Source organism: Scyliorhinus torazame, chromosome 8 (assembly GCF_047496885.1).
Source record: "Scyliorhinus torazame isolate Kashiwa2021f chromosome 8, sScyTor2.1, whole genome shotgun sequence".
NCBI lineage: Eukaryota > Metazoa > Chordata > Chondrichthyes > Carcharhiniformes > Scyliorhinidae > Scyliorhinus > Scyliorhinus torazame.
This window is the reverse complement of record NC_092714.1, coordinates 26,309,362-26,323,401: the sequence shown is the minus strand read 5'-3', so window position 1 is coordinate 26,323,401 and position 14,040 is coordinate 26,309,362. Positions and strand designations below refer to the sequence as shown.

Below are 14,040 nucleotides of genomic sequence, written 5' to 3'. Positions count from 1 at the left end.
CTGCCAGACCTTTTTTCGTATTTGCTGAAAGACTGGAAGCCAAGGATCTTACACGGCACATTGTGAAATAAAATGTTTACTTAATTTCAATAATTTTATGCTTCCAATGAGTTGGATATAGTTTTAATGTGAAAAATAGAATTAAATCTTTCTCAATGAACTACCTGGGACATCCTTGCAGCTCAGGCATCTGGATCATTGTCTAGCAATGACCAACATTAGTACAGTTTACCAGCAGCACAGTTTACCTTTAACAGCTAAAGACCGTGACACTGCACACTTGACCTAGAGCCCTGCTTGGCAGACGTGAGGGGATCTAACTCGAGTGTGGCTGTGCTCCGCGGGAACGATGCCATGATTATCTGCCCTTTAAACTCCAACATTGATTCAGTTAACATAGCTCCAATTAATCTGTTTGAGATTTGGTTTCTTCAAATCTGCCGTTTGTAACTAATTTAGAATCATAGAATCGTGTTTCGGCCACGTGCTCGTTTCCTTCAGAAAGTGGGTTGAGTCTTGATCTCAGAAGAATGTGGTTCACTATTGAGCTGAACCCGAGTGCGACAACAGTCAAAATCCACCTTGTTGACTATTGCAGTATCAAACTCATATACTTTTTTTTTTTTTTGCGGCTTTGTTTTATGATTTACTTGTTCAGTCATGGGGGTGGGGGGGCCTCGTTTTTGCCCTTTTATGTCCTGCCATTTTGGGTGTCCCAACTGAGTGCAACATGCATGATGACTAATTCCATGAATTGGCACAATTGGCCATTGTTTACAGCCTTGTGTGAGCGTTGTATCACTGATTATATTTTATGGGATGGAGGTGCTGGTACCCGAAATTTACTTCTGTGGTCTGTGATGCGACCATCAATTCACTGAGAGACACGTTGAGAAGTAAACCGTGGTTTTAATCAGCTTGCAACTGAGCCTGCCTGTGGCCGGTACAACAATGAATGAGGCCCCGCAGGTCAGCTGCCTTTATACTTCCTGTAAGGGGTGGAGCCATGGGCGAGCCCGTACGTGCCCCGACATATCCCCCTGTGGGTGAAGCCGTACAATGGCCCATAGGTGGAGCCCACAGGGTTAAACACATAACGTAACACGATACAGCAGTGACATGATATCACAGTGCACTGGTGAATTAACAGTAGTTCCATTCACCACATTCACCCCCTGTTTAAAAAATGAAGTCCGGCGGGGGTGACGGGTTTACAGATTCGGTCGGTCTGGTGCCCGGATCGTACGTTGCGACCGCCGAAGCACTGGTGTTGCAGCCGTTTCGGGTAGCTGTGGAGCTGGGCATGGAGCAGGCACAGGCGTGGACTCCTGGAGCGGCTCTTCCGGAGCTTCATTCCGGTGGACCGGTGCGGCGGGTGGGAGGGAGCCCGAGAACCATATCGGGGTAGGGGCGCTGAACATGGGAGGTTGGAGGGGACCGAGTGTGGGGGATGCAGTAGTGGTCGTGGTGTCGGAACCTGCGGGCACCAGGTCCCGGAGGGAGAAGGTATTCTGCCGGCCATCGCGGTGTCTGATATACGCATAGTGTGGGTTGGAGTGCAGGAGTTGGACCCTCTCTACCAGGGGGGGTCGGTCTTATGGCTCCGAACATGTTTTCGGAGGAGGACTGGACCCGGTGTCATCAGCCAGGGCGGAAGCGAGGCCCCTGAGGTAGCTCCCCTAGGGAAAACAAACAAGCGGTCATGAGGGGTCTGGTTTGTGGCCGGGCAAAGGAGGGACCTAATAGAGTGGAGCGCATCGGGGAGGACCTCCTGCCAGTGAGAAACCGGGAGATTCCTGGACCATAGGGTCAGTAGGACGGTCTTCCAGACTGTCGCGTTCTCCCTCACCACCTGCCCGTTTCCCCTGGGGTTATAGCTGGTAGTCCTGCTCGAGGCGATGCCCTTACTGAGCAGGTACTGACGCAGTTCGTCGCTCATGAACGACAAGCCCCTGTCGCTGTGGACATTACTGGGGAAACCAAATAGGGTGAAGACACTATGCAGGGCTTTAATGACAGGGGGGGTGGTCATATCAGGGCAGGGAATGGCGAAGGGAAAACGGGAGAACTCGTCTATGATGTTCAGGAAGTACGTGTTGTGATTATTGGAGGGGAGGGGCCCTTTGAAACGATACTAAGGCGTTCAAAGGGCCGGGATGCCTTTACCAGGTGGGCCTTATCTGGTCGATAGAAGTGCGGTTTACACTCCGCACAGATTTGGCAGTCTCTGGTTACAGCTTTGACCTCCTCGATGGAGTAGGGCAGGTTGCGGGCCTTGATGTAGTGGGCGAGACGGGTGACCCCCGGGGTGGCAGAGGTCATCGTAGATAGCACGTAATCGGTCATCTTGTGTGTTGGCGCTTGTGCCGTGGGACAGGGCATCTGGGGGCTCCTTGAGCTTCCCAGGACGATATACTATATCGTAGTTATAGGTGGAGAGTTCGATCCTCCACCTTAAGATCTTGTCATTCTTGATCTTGCCCCGCTGCGTATTGTCAAACATAAAGGCAACCGATCATTGGTCGATGATGAGGGTAAACCTCCTACCAGCGAGGTAGTGCCTCCAGTGCCGTACGGCTTCCACGATGGCTTGGGCTTCTTTTTCGACCGAGGAGTGTCGAATTTCAGAGGTGGTGAGGGTGCAGGAAATGAACGCTACCGGTCTGCCTGCTTGGTTGAGAATGGCGGTGAGAGCGACCTCTGAGGCATCGCTCTCCACCTGGAAGGGGGAGGACTCGTCCACCGCGCGCATTGCAGCTTTGGCGATGTCCGCCTTGATGCAGTTGAAGGCCTGGCGAGCCTCGGCTGCCAGTGGAAAAATGGTGGCCTTAAATAGTGGGCGGGCTTTGTCCGCATACTGGGGGACCCACTGGGCGTAATAGGAGAAAAATCCAAGGCACCTCTTCAGGGCCTTGGGGCAGTGAGGGAGAGGGAATTGGAGGAGGGGGCGCATACTGTCAGGGTCGGGCCCTAGGACCCCGTTTTCCACGACGTAGCCGAGGATGGCTAGCCTGGTTGTACCGAAAACGCATTTCTCCTTGTTGTAGGTGAGGTTGAGTTTTTGGGCGGTTTGGAGAAATCGGTGGAGGTTGGCGTTGTGGTCCTGCTGATCATGGCCGCAGATGGTTACATTGTCCAAGTACGGAAACGTGGCCCGCAGCCCGTACTGATCCACCATTCGGTCCATTGCTCGTTGGAATACCGAAACCCCGTTTGTGACGCCAAAGGGGACTCGGAGGAAATGGAAAAGGCGGCCGTCTGCCTCAAACGCCGTGTTGTGGCGGTCCGCCGGGCGGATTGGGAGCTGGTGGTATGCAGACTTCAGATCCACCGTAGCGAACACGCGGTAGTGCGCGATTTGACTTACCATGTCTGCAATCCGGGGAAGGGGGTACGCATCGAGTTGCGTAAAGCGGTTAATGGTCTGGCTGTAATCAACCACCATCCGGAACTTTTCCCCGGTCTTGACGACCACCACCTGAGCTCTCCAGGGTCTATTGCTGGCCTCTATGACCCCTTCCTGCAAGAGTCGCTGGACCTCGGACCTAATGAACGTCCTGCCCTGCATGCTATACCGCCTGCTTCTGGTGGCTACTGGCTTGCAATCGGCGGTGAGGTTTGCAAAGAGGGGGGAGGTCGATTTTTAGGGTCGCGAGGCTGCATGTGGTGAGTGGGGGCAGGGGCTCCCCGAATTTAAGAGTTAGGCTCCTGAGGTTGCACTGAAAATCGAGTCCTAAGAGGAGAGGAGCGCAGAGGTCTGGGAGCACATATAGTTTAAATTAGCATACTCAGCGCCCTGGATCGCTAGGGTTGCAGTAGTGCACCCTTGGATTTGCACCGAGTGCGACCCAGAGGCGAGGGAGATAGTTTGTCGGGTCGGGAATATTGGAAGCGAACAGCGTCTTACTATGTCCAGGTGAATGAAGCTCTCTGTGCTCACTGAGTCGACAAGGCAAGATGTCTCGTACCCGTTAACCTGGTCGGCCATCATGGAGCTCCGGAGGTGCTTCGGTCGCGACTGGTCCAGGGTGACCGCGGTGAGCTGCGGGTAGCCGGCGGCGTGATCGGAGGTGCTGGGGCGGCCCCCGCGATGGCTGCTGTCCATGTCGTTCGTACATCTCGGGCGGTGTAGCAGATGGCAGCCCTGGTCAAGCCTGGCGGCCGGTGAGGACGATGGCGGACCCCGTGGATTGCACGTGGCCGGCCGCGTGGGGGGAGGATGGCCAAGGTGGCGGCCCCCATGAGCCGCACGTGTTGTGCGGAGGCGGAGGCGGCAGACACGCTGCCACTTTGTGGGGTCTGCGGGCCTGTGGGTCTGTGGATCGGGTCTGTGTGTTCGAGTTTTTAGACCTGGCCAGGTAGACCCTTGACGAAGTGTCCTTTTCGCCCGCAGTTACTACAGTTCGCGTTGCGGGCCGGGCAGTGCTGTCGGTGGTGTTGGGACTGGCCGCAAAAATAACAGGGCAGCCCCCCATGATGGGCGGGCGGCTGCGCGGCACAAGCCTGGGGTAGTCTCTGGTGGGGGCCCACGAGGGGGTCGCGTGGTCGGCGGAGAACGCAGTAAGGCTCTGAAACGCGACCTCCAGAGACGTAGCTAGTGTTACCGTGTTCTCCAGGTCCTGGGCCCCTTTTTCAAGCATGCGCTGTCTTACATAGCTCGATCGGACCCCCCGCCACGTAAACGTCTCGGATAGTGAGCTCCATATGCTGAGGGGCCGTAACGGCCTGGTAGTTACAGTTGCGCGCGAGGGCTTTGAGGTCGCATAGGTAGTCATCTAGCGAAAACCTGGGGCGCTGGCGGTGAGTGGTGAAGATGTGTCGCGCGTAGACCTCGTTCACGGGCCGTACATATATGCGTTCGAGTAGTGCGAGGGCCTCTGTATAGGACGCGGCGCCGTCGAGCTGGACAGAAATACGATGGCTCACCCGTGCGTGGAGGAGACTCCGTTTCTGTTCGTCAGTGACGGATGGCGTAGATGACGCGGCGAGATAGTCCTTGAAGCATCGAAGCCAGTGCGAAAAAACTTCTCCGCGGCCTGTGGTTTGAGGGCTGATTCCATTGTAGTATTTAAAGCTGATTAAATTGATGCGACCATCAATCACTGAGAGACACGTTGAGAAGTAAACCGTGGTTTTAATCAGCTTGCAACTGAGCCTGCCTGTGGCCGGTACAACAATGAATGAGGCCCCGCAGGTCAGCTGCCTTTATACTTCCTGTAAGGGGTGGAGCCATGGGCGAGCCCGTACATGCCCTGACATATCCCTCTGTGGGTGAAGCCGTACAATGGCCCATAGGTGGAGCCCACAGGGTTAAACACATAACGTAACACGATACAGCAGTGACATGATATCACAGTGCACTGGTGAATTAACAGTAGTTTCATTCACCACAGTCTGTTCCTGATTAGGTAGCTTTGTGTTGTCAGCCTTTTGTGAAACTTTTTTTTTGTGTGTGTATAATATTCTTTAATTTCTGCACCTCCCGGACTGTGTTCATATTCAGCTTATTGTGAGGCAAAGAGTCAATCAGAGGCAATTCTGGGGTTTCCATTGACTTGAGTGTGAGGGGCCTTGAAGGACAGCCAAGATGGCAGCCTTCCAGCAGCTCATCGACTTTAGGCACTTTTCTTTTCTTCATCCAGTCAGCTGCTCCACTCCAACTGCCAAGATCAATAACCTGACCTCATATAATGGGATGTTCAAAGAGCTGCGTGCAAGTCATCAACTCGGAGTGCTTGGTACCACAGCGTATGATCCCTTATAGGGCAGCTTCAGGGAGTTCAGATGCTCTCATGAGTCACAGGATCTGAATCTCAATGTGTTGTTGGCATGAGAAGTGCTTAACCATTTTTAGTTGGTATTTTTAAAAATTTACTATGATTTTAAGGAAACTGGAACTATCAGGATTTCACTTGAGCAATTGTGATAATACCTCTTCACCATTTCTGGTGTTTGCCGCAGGGTCTGTCGAGTAAAGGACAATAACACGCCAGGCATATATTTTCATCCTCAGCATTTACATACTGTTCACGCAGAATCTGTCTCCCTGCCCACCTTATTTTGTTGTTGTTCTGATGGTACATTCCTCTAGTCCAGCTCCACTGAATATTCGTATCACGTTGGCGACGTTTACAACTGGTTCTGAAATGCGTGAATCGGTCGAGTGGATCTCCCTGAATGGGGGTTCCCTCGTGTCCATGGGTGAGGGGGAGGGGTGGGTTTATTTTCTGTGCTGATCGGGGCGCCCAATCTCTGGAGCTGTCCTCGCTGGCTCTCGGGGCCGGCCCCGCCACAGTGACCGCGTGAAACACACCAACTGAACTACGTTTTTAGAGAGGGGCTCAAAATCAGGACTAAAAGCATGTCTGTGCAGCTGGAGAAGTATACTGGGATTTCGGTCAAAGCCTGACACCCTGTGTGGGGGGGCGGATATGGGCAAATTCCACCCAGTTTATCTATGTAACCTATTTTCAACGGCAACACTGACTGCTCTCAGGGAACCTTAGATGTTGCACTCTAATAAGAACTTTGGTAAAGATGGGAAGGCATTGGTCCTTGCTCACACATGTTAGGAAAAGTGAATAGTGAGCTGGCCATTTGCTTAAACTGTGGCCGTAAACTCTTCAGGGAAATGAAAAAGAGGACCATTTGAATTAGTGGAGTGGGTGCACGGGTTTGTTTTGAGTTGGACTGGTCAGAACTAGTTGCTACACGGTAGCACAGTGTGTAGCACTGTTGCTTCACAGCTCCAGGGTCCCAGGTTCGATTCCCCACTGGGTCACTGTCTGTGTGGAGTCTGCATGTTCTCCCCGTGTCTGCGTGGGTTTCCTCCGAGCGCTCCGGTTTCCTCCCACAGTCCAAAGTTGTGCGGGTTAGGTGGATTGGCCATGCTCCATGCACGGGGCTGATGGAGATAGAGCATGGGAGTGGGCCTAGGTAGAGTGCTCTTTCGGAGCGTCGGTGCAGACCCGATGGGCCGAATGGCCTCCATCTGCACTGTCGTGATTCTATCGCGATATAAAGAACAAACTTTAACTTCTAAACTTTTTGTCCGAATGTCATTTTAGGTGCTGCTGAACATTTTGAGGTGCTGATTTTGGGAGGAGTCCCCATTTCAATTTAACAGTGGTGGGGGGCGAGGGTGGGATTGGTGGTGATAACCGAAGGTGAAGGCTTCACTCTTGCTGATGTTTAACTGGAGGAAATTAGAGCCAGTCTAGGCTTGAACTCTGGTCAACAAAATGGCAGAATTACTTGATGACGTCTGTTCACTGAACACTTCTGGGGGAAATAACCCTTTTGTATAATTGCCTTACTCTGAATGGAACATTGGTGACTATTTTCCCAATGGAGAGGGTGGGGACCGTTTTCCTGAAGGAGTAGGTGGACAAAGGCAGCAAGGACAGAGGAAGAATGCTCCAGATCATCTGCTGTTTGTCAGTGAATGTGAACATTCTTAACTGGAAGCGAGGTCAACAGGGAATACACATTTTGTGAAGGAAAATTTGCTTTCCTTTTATTCCTCTTGAGGGCAGAGTGTCAAACGGGCAAAAGCGGTGATCGAGTGAGTATGAAAGATGACGCGCGCCATTTTCCACATTGAACTTTGTCCACGCATTCAGTCAATGAGATCCTTCGAAGTAAGAGGCAGCAGAGCCTCTCGCTGATGAACATTGGCCCGCAGGCCAAGAGGCTGGGGAGCATTGGCCCGTCTGCAGGGAATTTATCTGCAGGTGAGTGAACGGCAATGTCTGAAGTGCTCTCATGTCCTATGAGGTAAATGCAGGGCGGGCACCTTGCCTGCCCCCACCAGGAAATTCACTGACTTCCTCGTGAAGCGTAATTAATTTGCTGAAAAGCAGAAGATTTCGCCCACGCCTTCCCATGGTGTCCACAGTGATCCTCAATGCGCTTGGCCTTCCTAGCTCCACCGCTACATCGAGGTGTGTCCCCAGGATGCACATCTGAGGTGGAGGCTGGCAGCTGCTTGCCTCGTGCCGTGGCCTTCGATGCCCCTGGCAGGCATCCTTTGGGGGCTGTGGGGTTGGAGGGCCCCGGCTCACTTTTCGGGGTCACGTGCACAGCCGTGCCGCCCTGTCCTGTGTGCTGGCTGCAAGCCACAGCCTCCTCGGAGGGGCGGAATTCAGGGAAGCTGGTGACTGCCATCGCCACTCCATGGGACGGGCACCCAGGTTGGCACCCAGCGCCGCCTCCTCCCGATCGGCGCCCATAGGGCTCTGGGGTTTAACATGGTTCGAGCCCTGGCTGCTCCTACATCATCTCACTCTGCCAGCCTTGGTGGCTCTCCGATGTCTACACCGTGTCGCCGCTCTCGGTGATGCTCCTCCGTGATTGGGACATGCTCTGCAGTGACTCGGCAATGCTCACCTGAGACTGGGACAAGCTCTGCAGCGCCTCAGCCATTTCCATCTGAGAGCGGGACATGTCCCGCAGAACCTCATCAAGGTCAGCCTGGTACTGAGTCATGCCTCCCAGTGGATCGGACATAACTGCCGAGGCCCACAGCCATGGCCGGCACGACTGCGCGACACCTGGGACACCTTCACTACAGGTGCCAACATCGTGCACCAGGCTCTCCACTGCGTTCGCCACCCTAGCAATGTTGGCCTCCGTGCCAAGCATTGCCAGCCTCCCCAAACAGGCGCCGGAATGTGGCGACTAGGGGCTTTTCACAGTAACGTCATTTGAAGCCTACTTGTGACAATAAGCGATTTTCATTTCATTTCGCATGATGCCTCAATCATATCTTCTCTCGGAGCTCCACTCCGAGACAGGACCACCCGGGATGGGCTAGTGCCATCGGCTGGAGGACCTGCGGGAGAAAGGACATGTGGTCAGTGAGAGGGATGGGTCAGTGAGTATGGCGTTAACAACTCCCATTTGACAGGCCCTCCAGATGGGGCCCAGTGATTCATCCATCAGCCTCCACGTTGATGAATGCTCCGTCCTCTGTCACCCCTATCACCTCCAGGACACGCTCCTTGAAGGTGGTAAGGATTCTTATGTGCTGCATGCCTCCGCTAGTCTGGGCCCTCTCCTGGCAATTGAGAGAGAGCTTTTCCTGAGGGGAGACAGAGGGGGGCATAGTTAGCCATGTGCATGGTTCACAGTTGTGGGGGCGGGGTGGTGAAGGAAGGAGTGGGGGGGGGGGCGGAGGGGAGAAAATCACCACTCTCTGGGTGAAGAGATTGCTTCTCCTCCTCCTGTCCTTAAGGTCTACCCCCGTATGCTCAGGCTGTGACCTCAGTCTGACTTTCCCACCCGCAGCCCTCCGACTCGGGCCCCAGATGGAAAATTAATGCCAATATTTCTGACCGATATCCTTTCGCAAGAAGAGATTTGTCAGTTTAGAAATGGGAGGACAAGGTGGGACAATTGGTGGAGGTCGTTGGAGGGGGGGGGGGTGCTGGAATAGTGAGGAAGATACCCTCTCTATTTGTGACCGACGCAAACGTGATGGGCCGAAGGGCCTTTTCTGTGCTGTCAACCTCTCTGACTCGATGGTAGGGTGAGGTCCGTGATTGGGTGAAACAGGGTCCTCAGCAGGTAGTTAAATTGGACTCCATGACGATGGATTTCGATCACTTGTATTATAATTTGTAATATATTTGGTCAATTTGCCAATCATTTGCCCACGTGTCGGGTGTCACTTGGCACATGCAATGGTGTTTGACTTTGGTTCTGGACACGTTCCTCCGGTAGTTGACCGGCATACCATTGGAAAATCTTGCAATTGAATGTTCTCCAGCATTCTACCCCTCTTATTAGGCGCCGCAGTAAAGAAACCTTTTTCTTTATCCAAAATGCTGCCTGTTTCTTGCGCTAATGTTCCTCACTTAGAGCCTTATTTTTTTTTTTTTTTGAAAAAAGGATTATTTTTGGAGGGGGCAAGTATATAATTTTGCGTTCAAAATGTTCTCATTTGAACCTGCCTAATAAGAGAATAAAGCTCAATAACCAGCCTTTTACACTGCACATCCCCCCCCCCCCCCCCAAAAGTACTACAGAATTCTAGAAGCTACCTGCTTACAGGATGTTAAGCTCATTTGCATAATAGCTCCTTTTGTTGAGTCCTGGATCAACTGTAGTGTACACAATTAGCAGATTATGCAAATGTCACCTTTCAACCTTCCAGTAGTCGATATCTAGTTCGATTGTATGCAATATCTATCCACTCGAAACTGCAATAATGGCGGCAAGAGTTGAAGCATGTTTCGGATTTACAGGACTGCAAATCACAGCAAGTGAATGGGGACGGACGGGGTTGTCGAGTGTGAAAATTGGGCGCCATGTAAAGTGGGCTTCCCATTCTCTCTCTCTCTCTCTCTCTCTCTCTCTTTCGTAACCTCCCCCTGCAAACTCTTCATTTCTTTTTTTCTGCCCTTCCTGCTGTTTTGGCTTCACCGCGGGTGGCTGCCACTTTAGTTATCGAGTCCCACGCCTTGGAATGCCCTCCCGTAACCCTTCTGCTGCACCACCTCTCTTGCTCCCTGTGAACCGATTTGCTTTGGACAGGCTTTTGCAACGTCTGCCAATCATCTCTGCCCATTCAGCATCCCACGTTTTATCTGGTTACACCTTTGAAGCAGCAGCTTGGGGTGTTTTTAAAAAAAAAAAAAACATTATGGGTGCTATATAAATACAATTAATTGTTGGGCAGCAAATGGTACATTCCAGATTATGGGTGATATGCTTATGGAAGTTATAATGATGCAGAACTAGAAAGTTTCTAATCTCTTTTTTACATTTATGTTATATTATATAGTTGAACTCGTGAGGACCCTGGAATTTGGACATTAAACCAAAGAATGTAACTATTAACTCAAAAAGGCCCAATGAGAGAGTTCCTTCCAATTAATGTTACTTTCATTGTCATAGGTTTGATTGAATTTATTGAGTCTCCTGATCAAGATGAATGACTGTGGCTAGCATGACATTCAAATAATTAAAGAATTTAAACTCCTTTTCGCCGAGGACAGCTGTGTTTTGCAGAATGTTTGATCACCTTAACCAAAGCGTAGCTTTCAATTCATCTCAACATTTGCTGATCTCGCTGTCTTGGCAGGTTCAAGATTTTGATGATGGATTTTGGTCAGGTAGCCAGCTTGCCTGCTGGCCACAAGGAACCACACCTTGGTCCTACTTCCCCGAGATCTCCATCTACCTCCGAGGAGAGAACGCTACCCAGTCTTTCCGAATCACCATCCTGCCACAGGTAAGACCTGAGCTGGGTCAACAGCATATTTATCACAACAGCATAGTTAGCCTACATCTTAAACCCCCCCCCCCCCCCCCCCCATCCTTGTGCATTCAAAATGATAAATATGAACGGCACAGGATTGTGTCTGGGTGTCTTGCACACATCCTACGAGTGAAGATAAACTGGGTTGTCAGATGATGGGAGGACCGCGTTGAACAATTATAAACCGCTTGACTATTTATTGCGGTTTAATCATGTCCACAATGATAGTTCGCAATAAGCAAAGTCGCCATAGTCCCAGATGACCATAGGCCGCTTTCCCCTTTGAGACGGAGAGCTGATTGGTGGTGATTTAACCTGAGGATCACCACACTTCGGGGCGAGGGCAAGGTTGAGAAGGCGGAGCCTTCATAGAACATGGAACATACAGTGCAGAAGGAGGCCATTCGGCCCATTGAGTCTGCACCGACCCACTTAAGCCCTCACTTCCACCCTATCCCCGTAACCCAATAACCCCTCCTGACCTTTTTTGACACTAAGGGCAATTTAGCATGGCCAATCCACCTAACCTGCACGTCTTTGGACTGTGGGAGGAAACCGGAGCCCTCGGAGGAAACTCACGCACACACGGGGAGAACGTGCAGTGACCCAGTGGGGAATCGAACCTGGGACCCTGGCGCTGTGAAGCACTTGTGCTACCTTGCTATTCATGAATAACCTCAGCCGATACAGGAATTGAACCCGCGCCGTTGGTCCCGCTCTGCATCACGAACCGGTTGTCCAGCCTACTGAGCTACCCCGACCCCAATAAGCTGTTTGCCAGTGCTCATTTTGGGTTCTGCCAGTGCCACTCGGCTCCAGATCCAATTGCAGCCTTCACTCAAAATGGACAAAAGAACAGGACTCCAAAGGTGAGTTAAGAGCGACTGCCCTTGACATTTAAGGAAGCATTTGGATCAAGGATCCCGAGCAAAATTGAAGTCAATGGGAATTGGTGGTGGGGGTGAAGGAGACTGTCAGCTGGCACAAAGTGTACTAAGCACGAAGGAATATGGTTGTGGCTGTAATATATATTGTTGTGATGACCTGTGTCTTGTTGCACTTACTGGTGTATGTTACTGTACAGTTATACATCCAACCAATGGCCGATATTGGAGTCAAGATGGAATGCTATCGATTTGGAATCTCCTCGTCCTCCAATGGACTGGTCTTGGGTGCCACTGTGATGGAGGGCTTCTATGTCATCTTTGACAGGGCACAAAAACGAGTTGGGTTTTCTGCCAGCTCATGTGCAGGTAGGACTTTGGCTCCAGGCGGTTTCCTACACTTTTTTTTGGGGGGGGGGGGGGGGGGGTGGTGGTCAATAAACATTTATTAAGCAGTGTTTTTAATATGCTGTGTGTCACAGGGCTAAACAACAATAAGAGTTCAGTTCTCTGAGCTTGGAGGCTGAAAGAGCCTTGATTCCTGATCTCGCTGAAAAGACGTGATCTTTGGTGGTTTCGGTTTTTTAAACGAAGCAAGTTTTACTCAAAGAACTGGCTTAAAATCTCTAAACTTGTTTGCTTGTCACAAAAGTTCCTCTGTTGCACAATATACAGTGGGACCCTCTGTGGCTGGATCAAAGCTTGCACAAAGAATGTTGGAGCGAGGGAGCAGTTAACACTATGTTGTTCCAGAGCTTACTAATCATAGAACTGATGTGTTTGCAAACTGTGATAACCGTAGACCTCTCCAATTCTGCTGAAGGAGCAAATACTCTGTATAAAATGTGTTTTGTCATTTTTATTTTTCTGTCGTGCTATCATAATGAACGATGCTGCAGCATGATTTATGAATGACAGAAGGTTTGACCAATTAATAGTCAGCAGCAATGCTTAGTGCTGTCACATCACTCCCAAGGGCAGCTCCGGAATTGTTGCTGTTTTTGCGGGCTTCCCTCTGCACCTCTGGCAGGATAACGGGAGGCGGCTTCAAGGAATTCTCGGCTTTAACCCTTTTGAAAAGCTCCAGGCCGCGAATTTCCTCTGACTAGCTACCAGTCCTGTGGGCCTTCTGCTGTACATCCAGAAAATGTGACCACGGTGGAGTGGCAGCAGTTCCGAGGAAATTCCCCAGGCTCTCGTGTTCTGCTACAGACAGTGGGTGGTATTTTGAACTTCAGTAGAGGGCGGACCAATGGATCTGACAACTATTTGCAAGTTGGATCCCCAACCAATTTGCAAGTCCATTGACTTGGAAAATGGCCAAACCAATGTTGGCACTTTTGCGCCACCTTCCAATAGTTTATAGTTGCCTCTGGATCTTGACGTCGCCCTGGCAACCGTGAGCAATCTCAAGCATTAATGCTGCACAGGGCCGGGGTTGATGCCATTTTTGAGCTCTGCTTGACTCACAATCTGTGCCCTGTTGAAACCTTGAGGTAACATTAAAAAGAAAACTGTGAAGAAACTGTGCGCGGTCTTGCTTTTTAGTGGCATCGCTGGACAGGTTATGTGCCTGCGATTCAGACACTGGTTGTAAAATAAAGGGATCTGATCTGAGTAACAACTTGCATTTGAATAGTGCACTTAATGTCGTAACACGTCACAAGATGCCTGATGGGGGTGTTGTCAAACAAATTTAACACCAAGCCACATCGAGATGGGTAGGACAGGTCAACACAAACTTGGTCAAAGAGGTAGGTTTTGACCAGCGCCTTTGAGGAAGGAAAGAGAGGGGGAATTCCAGAAGTTGGGGCCTTGGGCAGCTGAAGACATGACAGCCAGTGGTAGAGCAATGACAATCCAGAACGTGATGTGGAAATGCTGCCGTTGGAC

At 51.1% G+C, this 14,040-nt stretch overlaps 1 protein-coding gene across 1 annotated transcript in view; it reads left to right on the top strand.

Moving 5' to 3' along the window:
- bace2 (beta-secretase 2) overlaps positions 1 to 14,040 on the top strand; it is an 86,721-nt gene that overhangs the window by 55,318 nt on the left and 17,363 nt on the right. The window contains 2 exon segments of the mRNA XM_072513214.1: positions 11,087 to 11,236; positions 12,348 to 12,516. Coding sequence (XP_072369315.1) covers positions 11,087 to 11,236; positions 12,348 to 12,516 — 319 coding nt within the window.